Source organism: Gorilla gorilla, chromosome 22 (genome assembly GCF_029281585.2).
Source record: "Gorilla gorilla gorilla isolate KB3781 chromosome 22, NHGRI_mGorGor1-v2.1_pri, whole genome shotgun sequence".
In the NCBI taxonomy this organism is placed as follows: Eukaryota; Metazoa; Chordata; class Mammalia; order Primates; family Hominidae; genus Gorilla; species Gorilla gorilla.
In genome coordinates, this window is record NC_073246.2 from 16,166,690 (window position 1) to 16,188,447 (window position 21,758).

The 21,758-nt window shown below is 33.9% G+C and overlaps 1 protein-coding gene across 2 annotated transcripts in view; it reads right to left on the reverse strand.

Annotated features, from left to right (window-relative positions):
- LIPI (lipase I) overlaps window positions 1-16,929 on the reverse strand; it is a 108,781-nt gene extending 91,852 nt beyond the window's left edge. For both annotated transcript variants that reach the window (XM_031005260.3, XM_031005265.2), the window contains exon 1: window positions 16,774-16,929. In XM_031005260.3, the coding sequence (XP_030861120.2) occupies window positions 16,774-16,906 (133 nt within the window). In that variant the 5' untranslated portion in view covers window positions 16,907-16,929. The remainder of the gene's footprint in view (window positions 1-16,773) is intronic.
- Window positions 16,930-21,758: the final 4,829 nt, after the last annotated feature.

The following is a 21,758-nucleotide window of genomic DNA, read 5'->3' on the forward strand; positions in this document are numbered from 1 at the left end:
GCTTATGAAAAGAAGCTCAATATCACTATCACTAATAATTGGGGAAACATAAATCAAAAGTATAATGAGATGCCACTTCCTACCTATTATGATACTTGCTAAAAACACACACACAAAAAAACGGAAAATAACAACTGTTGGTGAGGATGTACAGAAATTGGAACCATTGTGCATTGCTGATGGGTTATAAAATGGTGTAGCTGCTGTGGAAAATGGTATGGTGGCTCCTCAAAAATTGAAAATAAACTTACCATATTATCCAGCAATTCCACTTCTGTATATACACCCAAAAGAATTGAAAACAGTAACTGGAAAATATATTTGTATACCCATGTTTATAGAAGCATTATTTACAATAGCTAAAAGGTGGAAGCCACACAAGTGTCCATCAACAGGTGAATGGATAAACAAAACCTGGTAGATATCTAGAATGGAATATTGTTCAGCTTTGAAAAGGTGAAATTGGCACATACTACAATAAGAATAACTTTGAAGACATTATGTCAAGTGAAAATAAACTGGACATAAAAGGACAAATACCATATGATTCAATTTAAATGAGATACCGAGAGCAGTCAAATTTATAGAGACAGAAAGTAGGATTGTGGTTGCCCTGGGCTGAGGGAAAAGGGGAAATGAGGAGTTATATTTAATAGATATAGAGTTGATGGGTACAGAATTTGAGTTTTGAAAGATAAAAAATTCTGGCAATGGATGATGATCATGGTTGCATGACAGTGTGCATGCAGCTAATGCCACTAACCTATAAACTTAAAAATGGCTAAAATAATAATTTTTTCTGTGTGTTTGACACAATTGAAAGAAAACAAAACAAAACATTCAGAATCCAATTCCTGTCATTATAGATATCTCATCCCAGATTTGCCTTACTGCTGTAAACAACCAGAACAGTGGATAAAATATATGGGAAAAAAATTTAAACACTGGACAACAAAAAACACAGAATTGTGATTGCTGAAAGGGAAGCAATGTATTTGAACCCTATAAACTCATAGCTTTCTGCTTGGAGGCCATTTCCAGACTGCTGTGTAAAAAGGGCTCAATTAATCAGAGTATAGCAGTCTTGTCAAGTTGGGGAGAAACATCAGAGTCTGGGAAGTCTGAGACAACTAGAATTTGAAAGGCAAAGTGTCAGAGAGGAAGGAGCCAGGCAGAAGAAAAGCTCTGAAATCTGCATAGGGGTCTCTTATATCTGGATGTTGCTGGATCCATATGTTGCTGGATATGATCCTTTGCATACATGGGATAGAACCACAAAGAGCTGAAAGCTGAACAATTTTCGAGGTCACATTAGACTAGGAGAGATTGAAGTTGCAACTAGGCAAAGTAGGAAGACCTTAATAAACAGCAGGGACATTCAGTAGGATCCCTAGAATGGTCAGACTTTAGTTTAAATGGCACTAAACCAAGTCTAGAATAAAAGAGAACTTAGAGTCATCCTCCTTCTCTCATTCTCCAAGCTCTGCTTGCTTTCATTCAGCCTCATTATCTGGCAAAGGACAGGCTATGCATATAAAATATTTAAGGAAAATGTTAACAATCTTGGCATAGGCAAAGGACTCTAAGATACGATACACAGTAAGCATGAAACAGAAAAAAGTGATAAATTGGACTTTTACATAATAATACATATCTTCTAAAAGGACACTGTTAAGAATATGAATATGCAGACTTGTGTATCTGAAAAATACTTGTATCTAGACTAACATGTATATGTATTATAATAAGAAAATTCAATGTTTCAATCGGCAAAAGAATTAAAGACATTTTACAAAAGATGGCATAATGTCTAAGAAGCTCAAGAAATAATACTCGACATCACTAGTCATCAAAACAATGTGAATTAAAACCAAACTAATATACCACTACATACCCAGGAGAATGGCTAACATTAAAAACTGGCAAAACCAATGAGGATGTAAAGCAACTGAAACCCTTGTACATTGCTGGGGGAAATGACAAAATGATACAATTATTGTTAGTTTCTTATAATGTTACATGCACTTATATGACCCCAAAAATTAACTTGTGGATGTTAATGCATGAGAAATAAAAACATGTCCTTACCACATTTACGAGTTTGTAGCGTTTTTTTTTTACATGACACCAAATTGTAAAAAAAAAAAAAAAAAAAAAAATCAAGAAGTATATGGGTAAATAAACTGTGGCACGTCTGTGTAATTTAATACTACCCAGCAATAAAAAGAAATAAACTTTTTATGCATGCAAAAACTTTGATGAATCACAAAAGCATTATGCTGAGCAAAAGACTCCAGAAACAAAAAAGTACATATTTTAAATTTTCATGTATATGAAATTCTATAAAAGAAATATTTAATCTAGCGTCATAAGGAAGGTCTGGGTTATATCGAACCAGAGGTGTGGAAGGGATTAATGCAAAAAGCTAACTAACTTTTAAGGGTGCAGGAAATGTTTTATATCTTGATTTTATGGTTGTTATATAAGTGCACATAAGAAGTATGGTGCACCTATTTTTTCAAAACTCATTAGGCCTGGTGCAGTGGCTCACATCTGTAATCCCAGAACTCTGGGAGGCCAAGGCAGGAGAATAGCTGGAGGCCAGGAGTTCAAGACAAGCCTGAGCAAGGTAGCAAGATGATGTCTTTACAAAAAAAAAGTAAAAATCTAGGTCTGGTAGTGCACACCTGTGGTCCTACCTACTCAGGAGGCTGAGGTAGGAGGATTGCTTGAACCCAGAAGATCAAGGCTGCAGTGAGCCATGGTAGCACCACTGCATTCCAGCCTGGACAACAGAAGGAGAACCTATCTCAACAACAACAACAAAAAATAATCAAAGTACATTTAAATGTGTGTACATTTTATTGTATTTATAGTAAACATCAATAAAATTAGTTTTGAAAAACTTATAGTAAAGGTCCAATACTTTCTCAAATAATAGAAAAAATATAAAGTTCAACAAATAATTCTTAAAACCTGGAATAACCCTAATATCAAACATAAAGATAGGACAAATACACACACACACACACACACACACACCAGATAAATGAGATATAAGTCATTCTAACCCATACAACAATCTAATGGCAAAATTCCCAAATCACAAAAATACAGAGCATAAGAACAAAAAATTAATTTATACTATTTTAAATATAAGTTAAAATAGAAATATAATTTATTAAAATAACAGAATGCGTTTTTATTTTATGCCAATTGGAATCATCATACTAATGATAAAACACTAGGGCATATTTCCATTAAAATTAAGAAAGTATAAAAAGTGTCTGCTATCATACTAAGTATTATTTTTTAATATTCTAACTTAGCATTAAGATTTGAAAAGTAGGAAGCTAAAAATCATGATAAAATGTTGCAGGTGCCGACAGACAAAATAGCCAGTATAGAGGATAATGTAACTGACTGGCTAGAGCTGAAAAACACACTACAAGAATTTCATAATGCAATCACAGGCATTAATAGCAGAATAGACCAAGCAGAGGAAAGAATCTCAGGGTTAGATTCTTTCTGAAATAAGACAGGCAGACAAGAGTAGAGAGAAAAGAATGAAAAGGAAGAACAAAACCTCAGAGAAATATGGGATTATGTAAAGATACCAAATAAATCTATGACTCACTGGTGTACCTGAAAGAGATGAGGAGAATAGAACAAAATTGGAAAACATATTTCAGGATATCATCCAGAAAAATTTCCCCAACCTACCGGAGAGGTCAACATTCAAATTCAGGAAATGCAAAGAACCCCAGTAAGATACTTCACAAGAAGATCATCCCCAAGACACATAATCATCAGATTCTCCAAGGTTGAAATGAAAAAAAAAAATGTTAAAGGCAGCCAGAGAGAAAAACCAGGTCACCTACAAAGGGGAGCCATCAGATTAACAGAGCACCTTTCAGCTGAAACCCTACAAGCCAGAACAGATTGGGAGCCAATGTTCAAGATTCTTAAAGAAAATAAATTCCAGTCTAGAATTTCATATCTGGGCAAACTAAGCTTCATAAGCAAAAGAGATATAAGATCTTTTTCAGACAAGCAAAGGCTGAGGGAATTTGTTACCACCAGACCTGCCTTACAAGAGCTCTGGAAGAAAGCACTAGATATGGAAAGGAAAGATCTTTACCAGCCATTACAAAAATATACTGAAGTACATGACCAGTGACACTATAAAGCAACCACATAAGCAAGTCTGCAAAATAACCAGCCAACATCATGAGGACAGGATAAAATCCACATATATCAATACTAACCTTAAATGTCAATGGGCTAAACGCCCCAATTAAAAGACACAGAATGGCAAACTGGATAAAGTGCCAAGACCCATTTGTATGCTGTCTTCAAAAGACCCATCTCACATGCAATGACAAACATGGGCTCAAAATAAAGGGATGGAGAAGAATCTACCAAGCAAACATAAAACAGAAAAAAAATAGGGGTTGCATTCCTAGTTTCTGACAAAACAGATTTTAAACCAACAAAGATAAAAAAAGACAAAACATTACATAATGGTAAAGGGTTCCATTCAACAAGAAAATCTAACCGTCCTAAATACATATGTACCCAACACAGGAGCACCCAGATTTGTAAAGCATGCTCTTTCTCAGAGACCTTCAAAGAGACTTAGAATCCCACACAATAATAATGGGAGACTTCAACAACCCACTGACAATATGAGATATATTATTGAGACAGAAAATTAATAAAGATATTCAGGATCAGAACTCAGCACTGGGTCAAATGGACCTCATAGATATCTCCACATAAAACAATAGAATACACATTTTTTTCAAGGCCACATGGCAAATACTCTAAAATCAGACACATAATTGAAAGTAAAACACTCCTCAGCAAAGCAAAAGAAATGAAATCATAACAAAAAGTCTCTCATACCACAGTGTAATCAAATTAGAAATTAAGACTAAGAAATTCACTCAAAATGATACAACTACATGAAATAGAATAGCCTACTCCTAAGTGAATACTGGGTAAAATTAAGGTTTCAAGAAATTATTTGAAACTAATGAGAACAAAGATGCAACATAGCAGAATCTTTGGGACACAGCTAAGGCAGTGATAAGAGAGAAATTGATAGCACTAAATGACCACATCAAAAAGTTAGAAAGATCTCAAGTTAACAATCTAACATTACAACTAAAAGAACTAGGGAACCAAGAACAAACAAATTACAAATTAGCAGAGACAACAAATAATCAAAATCAGAGCTGAACTGAAGGAGACTGAGAAATGAAAAACTATTCAAGAGATCAATGAATCTAGGAGGTGGTTTTCTGGAAAAAAAATACAATAAATAGACTGCTAGCTAGACTAATAAAGAAGAAAAGAAGAGCAGAGTCAAATAAACAGAATCAGTAACAAGGGTTATATTACTACTTAACCCACAGAAACAAAATCACCAGAGAATATTATGGACACGTCTATGCATATCAACCAGAAAATCGAGAAGAAATTGATAAATTCCTGGACAAATACATCCTCCCAAGACAGACTCCAGGAACAATTGGAATCCCTGAACATACCAATGATGAGCTCTGAAATTTAGGAAGTAATAAATAGCCTACCAACCAAAAAAAAAAAAAAGCCTAGGAAAAGTCTGGGACCAGATGTATTCACAGCTGAATTCTACTAGATATAAAAGAAGAGCTGGTACCATTCCTACTGAAACTATTCCAGAAAAAAGGAGGAGGAGGGACTCCTCCCTAAATCATTCTATGAAGCCATCATCATCCTGATACCAAAATCTGGCAGAGATTTAACACCACCACAAAAAACTTCAGGCCAATATCATTGATGAATATCAATGCAAAAATCCTCAACAAAATACTGGCAAACCGAATCCAGTAGCACATCAAAAAGCTTATCCACCATGACCAAGTAGGCTTTATCCCTGAGATGGAAGGTTGGTTCAGCATACACAAATCAATAAATGTGATTCATCACATAAACAGAACTAAAGACAAAAACCACATGATTATCTCAATAGATGCAGAAAAGGCCTTCAATAAAATTCAACATCATTTCATGCTAAAAACTCTCAATAAACTATGTATTGAAAGAACATGCCTCAAGATAATAAGAGCCATATATGACAAACCTACAGCCAACATCATACTAAATGGGTAAAAGCTGAAAGCATTCCCCTTGAAAACCAGCCAAGACAAGGATACCCTCTCTCACCACTCCTATTCAACATAGTATTGGTCCTGACCAGGGCAATCAGGCAAGATTTGAAAGAAATAAAAGGCATCCAAATAGGGAGAGAGGAAGATGAACTACCACTGTTTGCAGACAACATGATCCTATCTCTAGAAAACCCTATAGTCTCTGCCAAAATGCCTCTTAAATTGATAAAGAAGAACTTCAGCAAAGTCTTAGGATACAAAATCAATGTGCAAAAATCACTAGTATTCCTATACACCAACAAAGTCAAGCCTAGAGCCAAATCAGGAATTAACTCTCATTCACAATTGCCACAAAAAGAATAAAATACCTAGGAATACATCTAACTAACTAGGGTAGTGAAAGATCTCTACTAGGAGAACAACAAAACACTGCCCAGATAAATCAGAGATGACACACAAAAATAATTGAAAAACATACCATGCTCATGGATAGAAAGAATCAGTATCATTAAAATGACCATACTGCCCAAAGCAATTTATAGATTCAATGCTATTACTATTAAACTACCACTGAGATTATTCACAGAATGAGAAAAAAAAACTATTTTAAAATTCACATGTAACCAAAAAAGGGCCCAAATAGACAAGGCAATCCTAAGCACAAAGAACAAGGCTGGAGGCATCACACTACCTGACTTCAAACTATACTACAGGGCTACAGTAACCAGAACAGCATGATCCTAGTACAAAAGCAGACATATAAACCAGTGGAACAGAGTAGAGAACCCAGACATAATGCTGCACACCTACAACTAGCTGATCTTCAACAAACCTGCCAAAAACAATGGGAAAGGATTCCCTATTGAATAAGTGGTGCTGGGATAACTGGCTAGCCATATGAAGAAGATTGAAACTGGACTCCTTCCTTACATCATATACAAAAATTAACTGAAGAGGGATTAAAAACATAAAATGTAAAACCCAACACTACAAAAACCCTGAAAGACAACTTAGGCAATACCATTCAGAACATAGACACAGGCTAAGATTTCACGACAAAGACACCAAAGGCAATTGCAACTAAAACAGAAATTAACAAGTGGGATCTAATTAAACTAAAGAGCTTCTGCACAGCAAAAGTAACTATCAACAGACTAAACAACCCACAGAATGGGAGAAAATTTTTGCAAACTATGCATCCGACAAAGGTCTAATATCCAGAATCTATAAATCTATAAGGAACTTAAACAAATTTACAAGAATAAAAACTAACAACTCCATTAAATAGTGGGTAAATGACATGAGCACATCAAGAAGCTTATCCACGATGATCAAGTGGGCTTCATCCCTGGCATGCAAGGCTGGTTCAACATATGCAAATTAATAAACGTAATCCAGCATATAAACAGAACCAACGACAAAAACCATATGATTATCTCAATAGATGCAGAAAAGGCCTTTGACAAAATTCAACAACGCTTCATGCTAAAAACTCTCAATAAATTAGGTATTGATGGGACGTATCTCAAAATAATAAGAGCTATCTATGACAAGCCCACAGCCAATATCATAGTGAATGGGCAAAAACTGGAAGCATTCCCTTTGAAAACTGGCACAAGACAGGGATGCCCTTTCTCACCAATCCTATTCAACATAGTGTTGGAAGTTCTGGCCAGGGCAATCAGGCCGGAGAAGGAAATACAGGGTATTCACTTAGGAAAAGAGGAAGTCAAATTATCCCTGTTTGCAGATGACATGATTGTATATCTAGAAAACCCCATTGTCTCAGCCCAAAATCTCCTTAAGCTGATAGGCAACTTCAGCAAAGTCTCAGGATACAAAATCAATGTACAAAATCACAAGCTTTCTTATACACCAATAACAGACAAACAGAGAGCCAAATCATGAAAGAACTCCCATTCACAATTGCTTCAAAGAGAATAAAATGCCTAGGAATCCAACTTACAAGGGATGTGAAGGACCTCTTCAAGGAGAACTACAAACCACTGCTCAATGAAATAAAAGAGGATACAAACAAATGGAAGAATATTCCATGCTCATGGGTAGGAAGAATCAATATCGTGAAAATGGCCATACTGCCCAAGGTAATTTATAGATTCAATGCCATCCCCATCAAGCTACCAATGACTTTCTTCACAGAATTGGAAAAAACTACTTTAAAGTTCATATGGAACCAAAAAAGAGCCCGCATCGCCAAGTCAATCCTAAGCCAAAAGAACAAAGTTGGAGGCATCACGCTACCTGACTTCAAACTATACTACAAGGCTACAGTAACCAAAACAGCATGGTACTGGTACCAAAACAGAGATATAAATCAATGGAACAGAACAGAGCCCTCAGAAATAACGCCGCATATCTACAACCATCTGATCTTTGACACACCTGAGAAAAACAAGCAATGGGGAAAGGATTCCCTGTTTAATAAATGGTGCTGGGAAAACTGGCTAGCCATATGTAGAAAGCTGAAACTGGATCCCTTCCTCACCCCTTATACAAAAATTAATTCAAGATGGATTAAAGACTTACATGTTAGACCTAAAACCATAAAAACCCTAGAAGAAAACCTAGGCATTACCATTCAGGACATAGGCATGGGCAAGGACTTCATGTCTAAAACACCAAAAGCAATGGCAACAAAAGCCAAAATTGACAAATGGGATCTAATTAAACTAAAGAGCTTCTGCACAGCAAAAGAAACTACCATCAGAGTGAACAGGCAACCTATAGAATGGGAGACAATTTTCACAACCTACTCATCTGATAAAGGGCTAATATCCAGAATCTACAATGAACTCAAACAAATTTACAAGAAAAAAACAAACAACCCCATCAAAAAGTGGGTGAAGGATATGAACAGACACTTCTCAAAAGAAGACATTTATGCAGCCAAAAGACACATGAAAAAATGCTCATCATCACTGGCCATCAGAGAAATGCAAATCAAAACCACAATGAGATACTATCTCACACCAGTTAGAATGGTGATCATTAAAACGTCAGGAAACAACAGGTGCTGGAGAGGATGTGGAGAAATAGGAACACTTTTACACTGTTGGTGGGACTGTAAACTAGTTCAACCACTGTGGAAGTCAGTGTGGCGATTCCTCAGGGATCTAGAACTAGAAATACCATTTGACCCAGCCATCCCATTACTGGGTATATACCCAAAGGATTATAAATCATGCTGCTATAAAGACACATGCACACCTATGTTTATTGTAGCACTATTCACAATAGCAAAGACTTGGAACCAACCCAAATGTCCATCAATGATACACTGGATTAAGAAAATGTGGCACATATACACCATGGAATACCATGCAGCCATAAAAAGGGATGAGTTCATGTCCTTTGTAGGGACATGGATGAAGCTGGAAACCATCATTCGCAGCAAACTATCACAAGGACAAAAAACCAAACACTGCATATTCTCACTCATAGGTGGGAATTGAACAATGAGAACACATGGACACAGGAAGGGGAACATCACACACTGGGGCCTGTTGTGGGGTGTGGGTAGTGGGGAGGGATAGCATTGGGAGATATACGTAATGTTAAATGACAAGTTAATGGGTGCAGCACACCAACATGGAACATGTATACATATGTAACAAACCTGCACGTTGTGCACATGTACCCTAAAACTTAAAATATAATAAAAAAATAAAGAAAGAAAGAAAATGTGGTACATATACACCATGGAATACTATGCAGCCTTAAAAATGAAAGAGATCATAGCCTTCGCAGGGACACGAATGGAGCTAAAGGCCATTATCCTTAGCAAATTAACACAGAAACAGAAAACCAAATGCCACATGTTCTCACTTCTAAGTGGGAGCTAAATGTTGAAATCACATGGACTCATGGGAGAGAACACCACACACTGGGCCCTGTTTGTGGGGGTTATGGGGAGCGAGAGCGTCAGGAAGAATAGCTAATGGATGCTAGGCTTAATATGTGTACTGGTATAAATAAATATAGTGGTATTTAATTCGAAAATTTTCAGTTATATGATATAATCAATTCCTATTTTTTGAAGGATGAGTGGGTTTAAGCTGGTTTAAACTAGGTTCCTATGATTTGCAAATAGTCTTTTTTTAAAAAAAGAGGTAGAAGGGTTTGGGAGGAGAGAGAGAAAAGAAGGAAAAGAAAACAGAAAGAAGAGGAAAAGAGAAAAGAGGAAAAAATGAAAAAAGAAATTTTTAAAAATACAGTACTGAAATACACCATGATTGAATATAAGCATTAATATCATGAAGTAAATTCTGCTCAAATCAATTTATATGTGCAGTGCAATTCTAAAATAATCTCAATACAATAACTAAGGAGAGGCAGAAACTGTATAAGAAAAATAAATGACATTTTGAAGATAATAGGACCATGATTAAAATTATGTTCACATAATAAACCAATTAAAAAGAGGCCTGTGAAACAGAACCAAAAATAGATAGACAGTTTAATGAAATAGAATGGGGACACCCATAAATATACCATTTTAACTATAATAATTATGGCAATTAAAAGCAGCCAAAGGCGATGGATTTTTAAATAAACAATGCTAGGATAATTATTTGATTCTAGCTATATTAAAGTATTCCATGTAAAAGTAAAATTATATGAACTAGAAGGATACAGTTAATATATATATGATCTCAGATTGAAGAATAATTTTTCAGCATAAAAACAAAGGAAGAAACCAGGAAGCCAATAGATTTCACAGCACATGCATTTAAAACATCTGTACATAAAGAAACACTATAAACTAGACAAAAGACAAAAAATGAACTACGGAAGTGTTTTCAATATAAGGTAGGAAAGGAACTAATATATATATACAAAACCATAAATGAGAAAAAAGAAAAAGAATACTATGAACACCAGGTGAGGGATATAAACAGATATTTTCTAAAAATATTCAAAGAGCTCATAAATGTATTAAACATATGCTTAGTCTCCTTAAAAAATCAATAAATTTTAATTAAAATAAAATTACCATATCATTTTTACCTTTATACTCATTGACTACTAACATCAATGTATATTGCAATATTTCAATACAGAATATTTAGGATTCAATTAAATACATGGAAATTAGAGACTGGAAAAATAAATTATCATGTATTTCTAAGATGGGGACTATGCAGCATTTAAGAAATTATGTTTCTGAAAACTAAGGATAACATCAGAAAGCACGTATTATGTAAAATGAAATACAATAAGATAAAAACCATACACATGAACCATATGAATATATATCTCTGTATATATAGCCCATATTTATATAGTCCTCATTTTATCCATGATATAGCATATATATAATACACTGTAAACACATGTATATATTTGTGCACATACCTCCCCCCCACACACACATCTTTATTGGGTAAGATATTAACCAACACAAATGTAGTTTGCAGTGATGCTGATTAAATTGTATTCTCAGTTTATCTGTATTTCTCTGTGTGATTTCTATTGTCTGTATTTTAATATTTTTAGTTTTCTATATCTAAAATATTCATTTCTTAGTTTAATGAGAAAAAATAGATTTAATAGACTTCAGTTAATTAAGAATAAAAATTGCCAAAATGAATGGTATCAGCAAAAACCGAATATATCTAAAAGAGAAAGATTAGTATTAATTTTTGTACCTGTTTGAAAAATTAACAAATTGAGGATCTGAGAAATAGACTAAGTAACTCTATTGTGATTCAAAATTCACTAGCAGGTACATAATATAGGATTTTATTTCCAAAGATGTAGGAAGATAATGACTCTAGCAGTAATCTCAACAGAGAGGTAAACTGAGAAATAATACTGAACATCTTATTAGGTTTCAAATTATAGAAGCAGCAAAAATGTTAAAAATACCAAAGACACATGGGGAAGTTATAAATAATCATTGTAGGTTGTCCAGCATTCTCTCTGAAACATATTTCCATTACAGTTACAATGCCTGTGAAATTGAGAGCAAGGAGATTAAAACAGACAGTCCAGAGGCAGGCATAGTGCCCTGGACGTGAGCAGCTGAGACTCAAGTACCTCTAGCCTCTCTCAAACATCTCTTGTGACTCTCAGCAAGTTATTTTACCTCTCATCTCTGAGTCTCAGTTTCCTCATGTTTAAATGGAAGGAGTTGAAAGAAATGGTCTCCTGTTACTGTAACATTCTTTGATTTCAAATGCTTTTTCATGCTGGGCAAGCTGCTGAGATAAGTTTGTCTTGCAATTTTCAGTGTTTTCATTATTGATTTTATGGTGTATAAAGATAACTTAGTTTGTAATCAAAATGAACAAAAAAACCACTGGTTTTGCTGACTCAAGAACAGAGAGCCTTAAAACTTGGCCATAAAAAGCTACAATCCTCACACATCTTAGAAAGATTTAACCCTTTTTTTCTGATAATCTAAACCCCCATTCTCATCCCAAAAATCCTACATGAAAACCTCCTTCATTCTCTTTCCTCATTTCTGGAAAAAAAATGGATTTGTTAACAACAACAATATTAACCACATGATAATAGTTTATATTTAGCTATCACTTCATGGCAAGCCCAGTGTTGTTTTATATTTCCTCTTCTTTTCTTCATTTTATATATGAAGAAAGTGAAGTTAAAAGAGATTACATGATCTCAGGCACACAACTAGAAGCCACAGGACATTTCTGGGTGAGAACTGAAAAGCGTGAGCACTATATTTTTGGCACAAGTTATTATGTAAACATTTGAGCAACATAAATAAGACCCTATCAGAAGTTCACTAGCTCTTTGTTTATTCACGTGTAATAAGAAGGAAGACCCTTTTGGGCCAGCAGAATTCCAAGTATGAAACAATTGACCCACTTTATGCTACAAAGACAGTGGCTTCTATGGCCACAGAGCCAGTTAAGACACAACACTGTAGGTAAAATGTTAAAATCCCTGAATGCTAGTGGCCGAAAGCAAAATAAAAGGCAAATATAGCTTTAATTATGTAGTTGCGAAGCAATCAAAACACACATTTAGAAAGAATACAAAATTATAGCTAGATAGGAGAAATAAGTTCTAGTGTTCTACATCACCATAGAATGACTATAGTTAACAATAATACATAGTTTCAAATAGCTAGGAGGATATTGAGTGTTCCCAACATAAAGAAATGGTAACTGTTTGAGATATCAATACACTAATTACTTTGATATGATCGCTATGCATTATATCTATCAAAATATTACTATGTGCTCTAGAAATAATAGGCACAACTATGTCAATTAATTTTTTAATTAAAAAACAAGATAGCAACTCATTTATGCAAATGTTAGGAAAGCTGCTGAAAATGAATCTGACTACACAAGCAAAATAAAGTAGGTGTCTAACAAGTCTTTATACCAGGAATTCCCAAGAATGATTTTAAAAATGGATGCAAAAAAAAAAATGACTGGGTACATCAGAATTTTCAGAATGTAATTTCCTGGGGCCAACCCCAGAGATTCTGATTTGGTAGATATATCTGCATTTTTTTAAGTGGGTAACCAAGAGAATTCTCATATGGTAGTTCATGAACCACACATGGAGAAGTCTTACATCTGGAAATTATCTAAAAGAATTAAAGAGAAAATGAACATGGAAAAAAACACAATGGATTATTCTAACCTAATTTATATTGCTTTCTACGTGACCAAATCAACATTTATGTTACCTTCTTTGAGCTTCACAATAGAGTGAGATAGTATTACAGCTATTAACTGCATTTAGAGGGTTAAGTGACTTGGCACAAGATGACATGCCACCAGGACATGAATCTGGGTCTTTTAGTTCCAAATTTCATTTTCTTTCACATGATCCTTGTTTAAAGAGATTTTGGTACAATAAATTACAATTCCTTGAGGGCATCTGATTTTAGTAAGTCAAGAAAAATTAATCGTGGATCATATCAGAAAAATACTGACACAATTTAGAGAAAAATAATGATTTCGTTGAGGCACTTAGCTCAGAATCCCATGGGTTCTGGAAAGATTACTGCCCTACAAACAGGCTTCTAAGGTTCTGTAACTTCCTATACCCTTATTACTCCAAGGTGGTCTGCGTACCCGTAGGCATCACCTGAGAGCTTAGTAGAATTGCTAATCTTGGGCTTCACTTCCAGCCTATGGATAAGAATTCACATTTTTATCACATACTACAAGTTCTGTGACTTTACAAAAATAACTTCATTTTATTCTGTTTTTCACTTTCCTCAACTGTGAAATGAGAAAGCTGAATTAATCTACTTTTAACATCTCTTCCAAAGCACACAGGAGTGGGAAACTATGTCCTGTGGTCAAGTCTGGTTGGCAAGCTAAGAATGTTTTTTACATGTTTAAATGGTTGGGAAAAAATCAAAATTATAATATTTGGTGACATGAAAGTTACAACAAATTCAAATGTGAGTGTCCATAAATAAAGTTGTATTCGTGCACATGCACATTTACTTGTTTATGCATTATCTACTGCTGCTTTCTTGCTTTGGTAACAAAGCTGAGTAGGTGCAAAAGAGACTGTATGGCCCACAAAACCTAAAATATTTACTATCTGGTCGTTTACAAAAATATTTCCTGGCTGGCTCAGTGGCTCATGCCTGTAATCCCAGCACTTTGGGAGGCTGAGAAGGGCAGATCACTTGAGCCCAAGAGTTGGAGACCAGCCAGGGTAACATAGTGAAATGCTGTCTCTCCAAAAATTACAAAATTAGCCAGGCGTGGTGGTGTGTGCCTGCAGCCCCAGCTACCCTGCAAGCTGAAGCCAGAGGATTGCTTGAACCTAGGAGGTCGAGGCTGTAGTGAGCCATGAACTTCACACTGTACTCCAGCCTGGGTGACAGAATGAGACCCTGTCCAAAGAAAAAAAGAATTTCTGACCCTTGCAATATAATAATAGCAACAACAAAAATTTCAATGTAAATGGTTACAATAAGTTGGCAACTGTACTAAGAATAAATATGCATATATGCATATAATTTGAATATACAGATACATAGATGTACTGTATATTTGTATAAAGTTTTTTGATCTATCTCTCCTCTCCCATTTTATTCTACTTAAAATTTTTAAAAACACCTGACTAAACTGCTTTTTGGAATGTCGTTTCTTTATTAAAGGCAGATGTAATCAATGATTTTCATGTTGACAACCATGAAACATGCCCTCCTTGAGGTATATATCAGAATCTCTAGTGAAGAAGAAAGGAGCATGTGTAATAACTAAAACACACTTGTATGAAATAAACTACTGGAAATCAACAAAATTTTTTAATCAAGTAGAGATTCAAGGAAAATGAGAGAACGCATAGAGTCTACATGGGTTAAAAATGAATTTGAGGATCAGTAAAATTTGTAATTCACTTATTTTCTATTTACTACTGTTAATATCTAAAAGTTCTACTATTGTATTTTAATCATCATTACACAGGAATTAGCAGACAGAAACATACAAAGCAATTATGTTTGAATTTTCCCAACTGAAAATTTAGGCAACTGACTAAATAAATACTAATCAAAACAATAATATCAGAAAGTCTGTCAAATAAGTTTTTAATGTAAACTATGATATTAAAATGATCATAACTGTATTAAAAATGACACATAAGATTAGGGGCCTAGACTTCAAATTTCTCTGGCTTTCAACTGAAGGTGCCACTATTATACATTATAATAACATAAAATCCCTATCAAGAAACTTAAGAGTAATAATATAAATTATAAACTGCATATCAGTATCATTTAGATTCTATATTTAAATATAAAATTCAGACATTTCCAGAATTTATGGTTATCTCAAATAGCCAATTGAAAACATAAGAAATAATGTTAATTTCTAGTTAATTTTAAAGTTATTCAAGTATGCCTTAACAAATTTCAAATAAATTTAAAACATAAAGGAAATAATCTGCTCTCATAAAACCCCTACAGAAAACTATCATCTTGAATTTTAAATTTGCCACTGTTATTACCATAAAGTAGAACTAATTGTTCTACTTCTAAGTCGAACAAGTAATTCTACTTTCTCATAAAGTAGAAAATGATACTCTTAATATTGATAAACTTTATTACTGTACACCAATAAACCAGAATAAAGTTCTACCTTATTACCATAAACCAGCTTTGTTTTTCGTCATACTGAATGAGAGCAAAAGTTGTAGTATATGGTTATTTTGTTTGTTTTGCAATCGATAATTTATCCAAGTAAGAATTTTCTTCAAAAGTAGAGCTAGTTAAACAAATAAAATTGAAACAAGATATTTAAGGCATAATTTTAAATACCAAATTAATTTCTCCATTACTGAGTTTTTTTCTCTTGAGTATTTCTATTTATTCTCTAGTTACATCTTTTTTTAAAAAAAGGTTTTCTAGTTACTAATTATCTGGCAAGTAAATAAAATGCAAAATGTCAACTTATTAAACACATGCACACACACACGTACACACACAGAAGTTTTCTTAATAGTAATGTTTGTTATAATTAGTACCAATAATCTAACATATTTTTATCCCATTAGATCATAACATTGTTTATCCCAGAATACAGACCACACTATTTTATATGCAATTTTTAAAGATAAATCAAATTATTAATTAATATCTTACCAGATCTCACCCAGCACATCAAACAAAGAAAAATGTATACTCTCATTTGGAATCTGAGAAAAGCAAAAACAGCACTCAATTCACCAAAAAGGAAATTCCGTAACTCATTGAGGTTTCTCTTTGGTAGGATCATCACAGGCTGGCAGGTTCTTCTGTAAAAGTTCACTGATTTTTGCTCCTCCCTCTTGGTTGAAAAGGTGAGGTAGTTTGTTTTCTCCCACTTTAGCTTGTGGTTGTGGGAAGGATTTTTAAGTCACAGGCTCTGTAATAAGTCACAAACAAACCTTCAGCTACACAAGTTGAATTTAAGGGAATGATAAATCTAATTACATCTTTCTGTATTTCTTTTAACCTCAGGATTTCAGAAGCGGTCAGGAAAAATATGCAGATGTGATGTTAGAAAATGCTAGAAATGGAAAGAGTCAGAAAAAGTTGTGGTTTATATTCACTTTGACTACAAACTAAGATATCTTTACATACCACAAATCAATAATGAAATCCATATCCATCAAGCTCTTTCAAGTATAAAAGATGAGCTTTTCATATTTATGTTATTTTACATCCCCAAAGCAGGGGCTATTTTAACATTCAAAATTTTGGCTCATCACTTGAGGCTAAAAGGTGAAAATTATAAAAAAAAAAGTCTTTAATATGATGACCATTTTAAAATTAGCATACATTTTCTTTTTACATGTTTACTTAATTATCTTCTTTTCTTACCAGCAATGGACTTTAGTAAGCAAGAAAAATTGGGAGTTGTTCTAAGTACATAAATTGAAAGTTTAAAAATTAAATTCATTTTTAAAAAGTTCAAGTTTCTCTAAAGTTCCAAAAATACAGTAAGAACAGAAGTGTTTTTTGTATGTTATAAATCTGCAGAAACTAATCTGAGGTCTGGGGAAGTATTTGAGAAAATTCACAAACAAAATGAAGTATTAGTTTTAAAAAATCACAAACATTTAACTGCTGAGGAAGTTCCATCATTATTTTGAACTGTCTGATCTCTGGGTGTTTTACATGAGATTTCCATTTTTAAAAAAATACCACCACTACAATTTGAAGACCAAAAATAATCTAGGTCCTTCCACAGCACTTAGCTGTAAGAACTGCACCTCTCTAACAAAGATATAAATAAGCCACATCATTTCAGAATATGGGAAGAAAGATAATGTGTCATACATCCTAGAGCAAATTTTTCCTAACAAATTTTACTTAATAAATTAAAATACAGATCTTTCCTCCTTCACTTACAATTTCCTTTTTTCTTTGTGCTTTCAATGTGGCATTATAATATGACTCTTGCACATTTACTTTCATCTTTACGAGTTCATACTGAAAAATACTGGCATATCAGGCAGTATAATATAGAGTTTCAAAATTAAAAATCATGCTTCTTCATTATCGTGTATTTTGCCTACTGCCAATATGAGAAAGATGAGGTTATTAATGTTCATTGCATTAAATAGGAAAATATTGGGGGATGACAAAGTTACAAAATGCCAATAGTTTAGTAAGACAATCTATTTAAGCACTTGTTTAGTCCTCCTTGGATATAAAAAATGATTGTAAGTAGCTTACATACACACTTACAATGTAAACAGTAACTCAAAGGGGATGTTCACGATGATGATGTGATGATGATGATGAAGATTTAAAATTTATTGAGCCCTATGTACCAGGCGTTCTTCAAGCACTTTACAAGTAAGTTAATTAGTGTTTATTGAGATGGAAAATCATTGTTTATCACAATATATTTTGTCACAACCTTTTATTAATTTGTCAATGTGTCAAAATGTTTAACAATCTTACCATTTGACTCAGCAATTAAGCAACAAAGATACTTCCTACAGAAATCCACGACACTTTCCTACAGACACATCCAAGGTCCTTTTATGTGGCAAATGGCCCACATGTGCACAAATATATGAGCAAAGACATTCATCTCACCATTCCAATAACAGTCAAAAAATGAAAGCAATATAAAATCTAACAATGAGAGATTAGTCTAATTATGTATCTACTGTGGATTAAAACTAATGATACAGATCGATCAGTATTTATTGGTGTAAAAGGCCTTCATTACACTTTTTTCATTACAAAAAGTTTTAGAGGGCAGAGGGCAAGCTAAAAAACAGTATTATATAGCATGGTTTATTTTCCTAAAGTGTGATATATATAAATATATATATATTTCCTAAATATATATATATATTTCAAAGTCTGGAAGGTTTTCCTCCAAAATAGTTATCTCTGCATGATAAATTTGTCAGTAATTTTTACTTTATTTCCTTAAATTTTAAAAATATTTATAATAAACATCTAATACACGTAAAACAATTGAAAAACTGTATTTACTTGACAAAAATATGGTTCAGAAAAAGCAGAATAAAGACAAAATAAGTGTTTAAAAAAGTGAAGACAAAAATGAGTTCAATTTAAAAAAGCATCCAATAAAATCCCTTAATAGTAGTTGGCCAACTTCCTTTCCTTCATTCCTTCCTTCCTTCCTTCCTTCCTTCCGTTTCAGTTGTTCATTCATTTATGCAACTTTTATTAAGTACCTATTGATTTCCAGGCACAGACTTTGTTGTTGGGGATACAAAGTAAAGACATTCATTTATTTAATCTTTATTCTTTCAATAGCTATTTATTATACACCTACAGGTGTGTCAAAGATTGTCCTAGGTACTGAAATATATTTACTCTATACTAGTTCCCGGTGAGAAGGACTTGACAGAAGTGTACCTAGGGAACTATGGAAGCACACAAGTGGAGTGGCCAGCTAATTTGGAAGGCAGAGTTCAGAGAAGCATTGCAGGACATGTTGCCTGGGCTTAACTACAAAAGAGAGTAAGAGTTGGCTGCACAGGGCCGGACACAGTGGCTCACACCTATAATCCCAGTACTTTGAGAGGCCAAGGCGGGTAGATCACCTGAGGTCAGGAGTTTGAGACCATCCTGGCCAACATGGTGAAACCCTGTCTCTACTAAAAATACAAAAATTAGCCGGGCATGGTGGCACACACCTGTAATTCCAGCTACTCGGAGGCTGAGGCAGGAGAATGCTTGAACCTGGGAGGCGGAGGTTGCAGTGAGCCGAGATTGCGCCATTGCACTCCAGCCTGGGCGACAAGAGCAAAACTCCATCTCAAAAAAAAAAAAGTTGGCTGGGCAAAAGAAGATAAAGAAAGGAGCTCTAATTATACATATATAGACATACAGAGGTATACATGTATATATACATATATTTTCATTTATTATATGTTCATTCAGCTAGGGACATCAGACATCCTGATATAAATGAAGAAAGGCTAGCTCTTTATAGAGTGTTACATGTATTTAACCCATTAAAACCTGATATATGACTAATGGTACAGTAAATACTGAAAGTGAAGTGAATTATTTTTAACCTACTACTAGATTTATTACCATGCATGCATTCAATATGAGTTAAGAAACACAACATGCTTACATTAGAAAATGATATATTGAGATCATATTCTGAAAAAATTGCTAACTACAGAAGCTGACTTTCAGAGTTTATAATATTAACTAAGTATTCTAGAATTATAAGCACTATAAACTTATGTACGGCCAGAAGAAGATATTATAACACAAAAATTATGCACATTTGTAGACAAAGAAGGATGCAAATTTCAATAGAACAATATAATATGAACATTAATTACAAGTGTAGTTAAAGGTATGTAGCATATGCACTCATATACATGCAATGGTTTAAACTGAAACCTGAAGATACAGCTTGCATATAAGAAGTGTCTGAGGGGAATTCAAGGAGGAAATATGTTGGTTTGATGAGATTTATGAAGGAAATGAATACAAATAAATCAAGAGGTCTACACATAACCGAGACTTGCAAGTATCCATTCATTTGATCAACATATATTTATTTGCCTACAATATGAGTGTTTCCTTAACTCGTTCTTACTGTACCGCAACTCTACTGATGATAGAGGAAAGAAAAAGGAAAAAAAAAAATGGAGACAGGACTTATGTCAGTTGCAGGTAACTACTGAAGTTACTAGCATTTATATTATATTTGTGAGGGTAGAAAGGCTGTCTCTCCCAAAGTGTAAGCTTTAGGAGGTCAGACTTTTATATTTCCCTTTGTTTTCCAAGAATTAAGCATTCAGAAAATACCTATTAAATGAAGTAACTATATTTAGTCCAATCCATTCCTTAAGAAACAGAATCTGAATTCCAAAGAGAAATTACTTGCTCAAAGTAATAAAACTATGTAATGTCAGAGATCAATTAGAAATTAGGATTTCCTAAAATGTGTACCTTTTCATTAGAAAAGATGACTTTTTTTGGTCCATCAACCAGATAAAAGCATGCTTCCTCAATTCAAAATGAAATTTTATCACGATGCCAAACTAAAGGCCAAATAATGTCTGATCACCTATATGATATTCATGGGATGATCTCAAGGTCCTATGTAGACGTATGGTAGCTTCAGAAAGGAAGCCAAGTTAACAGTTGACAGTTGATTTATCAAAGTATTGAGATTCTAAGTTTTCTTTCTCCTTTCTTGTAATTTTATTGTTCATAAGACTTTTATTAAAAACAAAAATTATCCCCAAGAAAGAGCTAAGCCTTTAGCCTGGTACACCATATACGAAGTATAGCCCTGAAACAAAGTACGGCCATTGGATCCTGACACAAAACCTAGCTGCCATCCTCAAAAATTCTGGCTTAGACACAAAACTGGCTCACTCTCACCAGTATATCCCTTCGTATTTGCTTTCTCAAGTTCCTTTTGGAGTCCACTTAAAACCTCTGCGACCAGTTTCAAAAACTCATCTAGGGAGCACTTTCTAGGAAAATAAACTTTAATTCTAGTTTTCTGTTGTATCCACATCCATGCAAACATCGATTCTTTCAAAAATTATTTATAATTTAATATCTTCATGATTTGTTCATTTATTCTTCGGACCCAAAGAAATAATGTATCTCCCAGCATT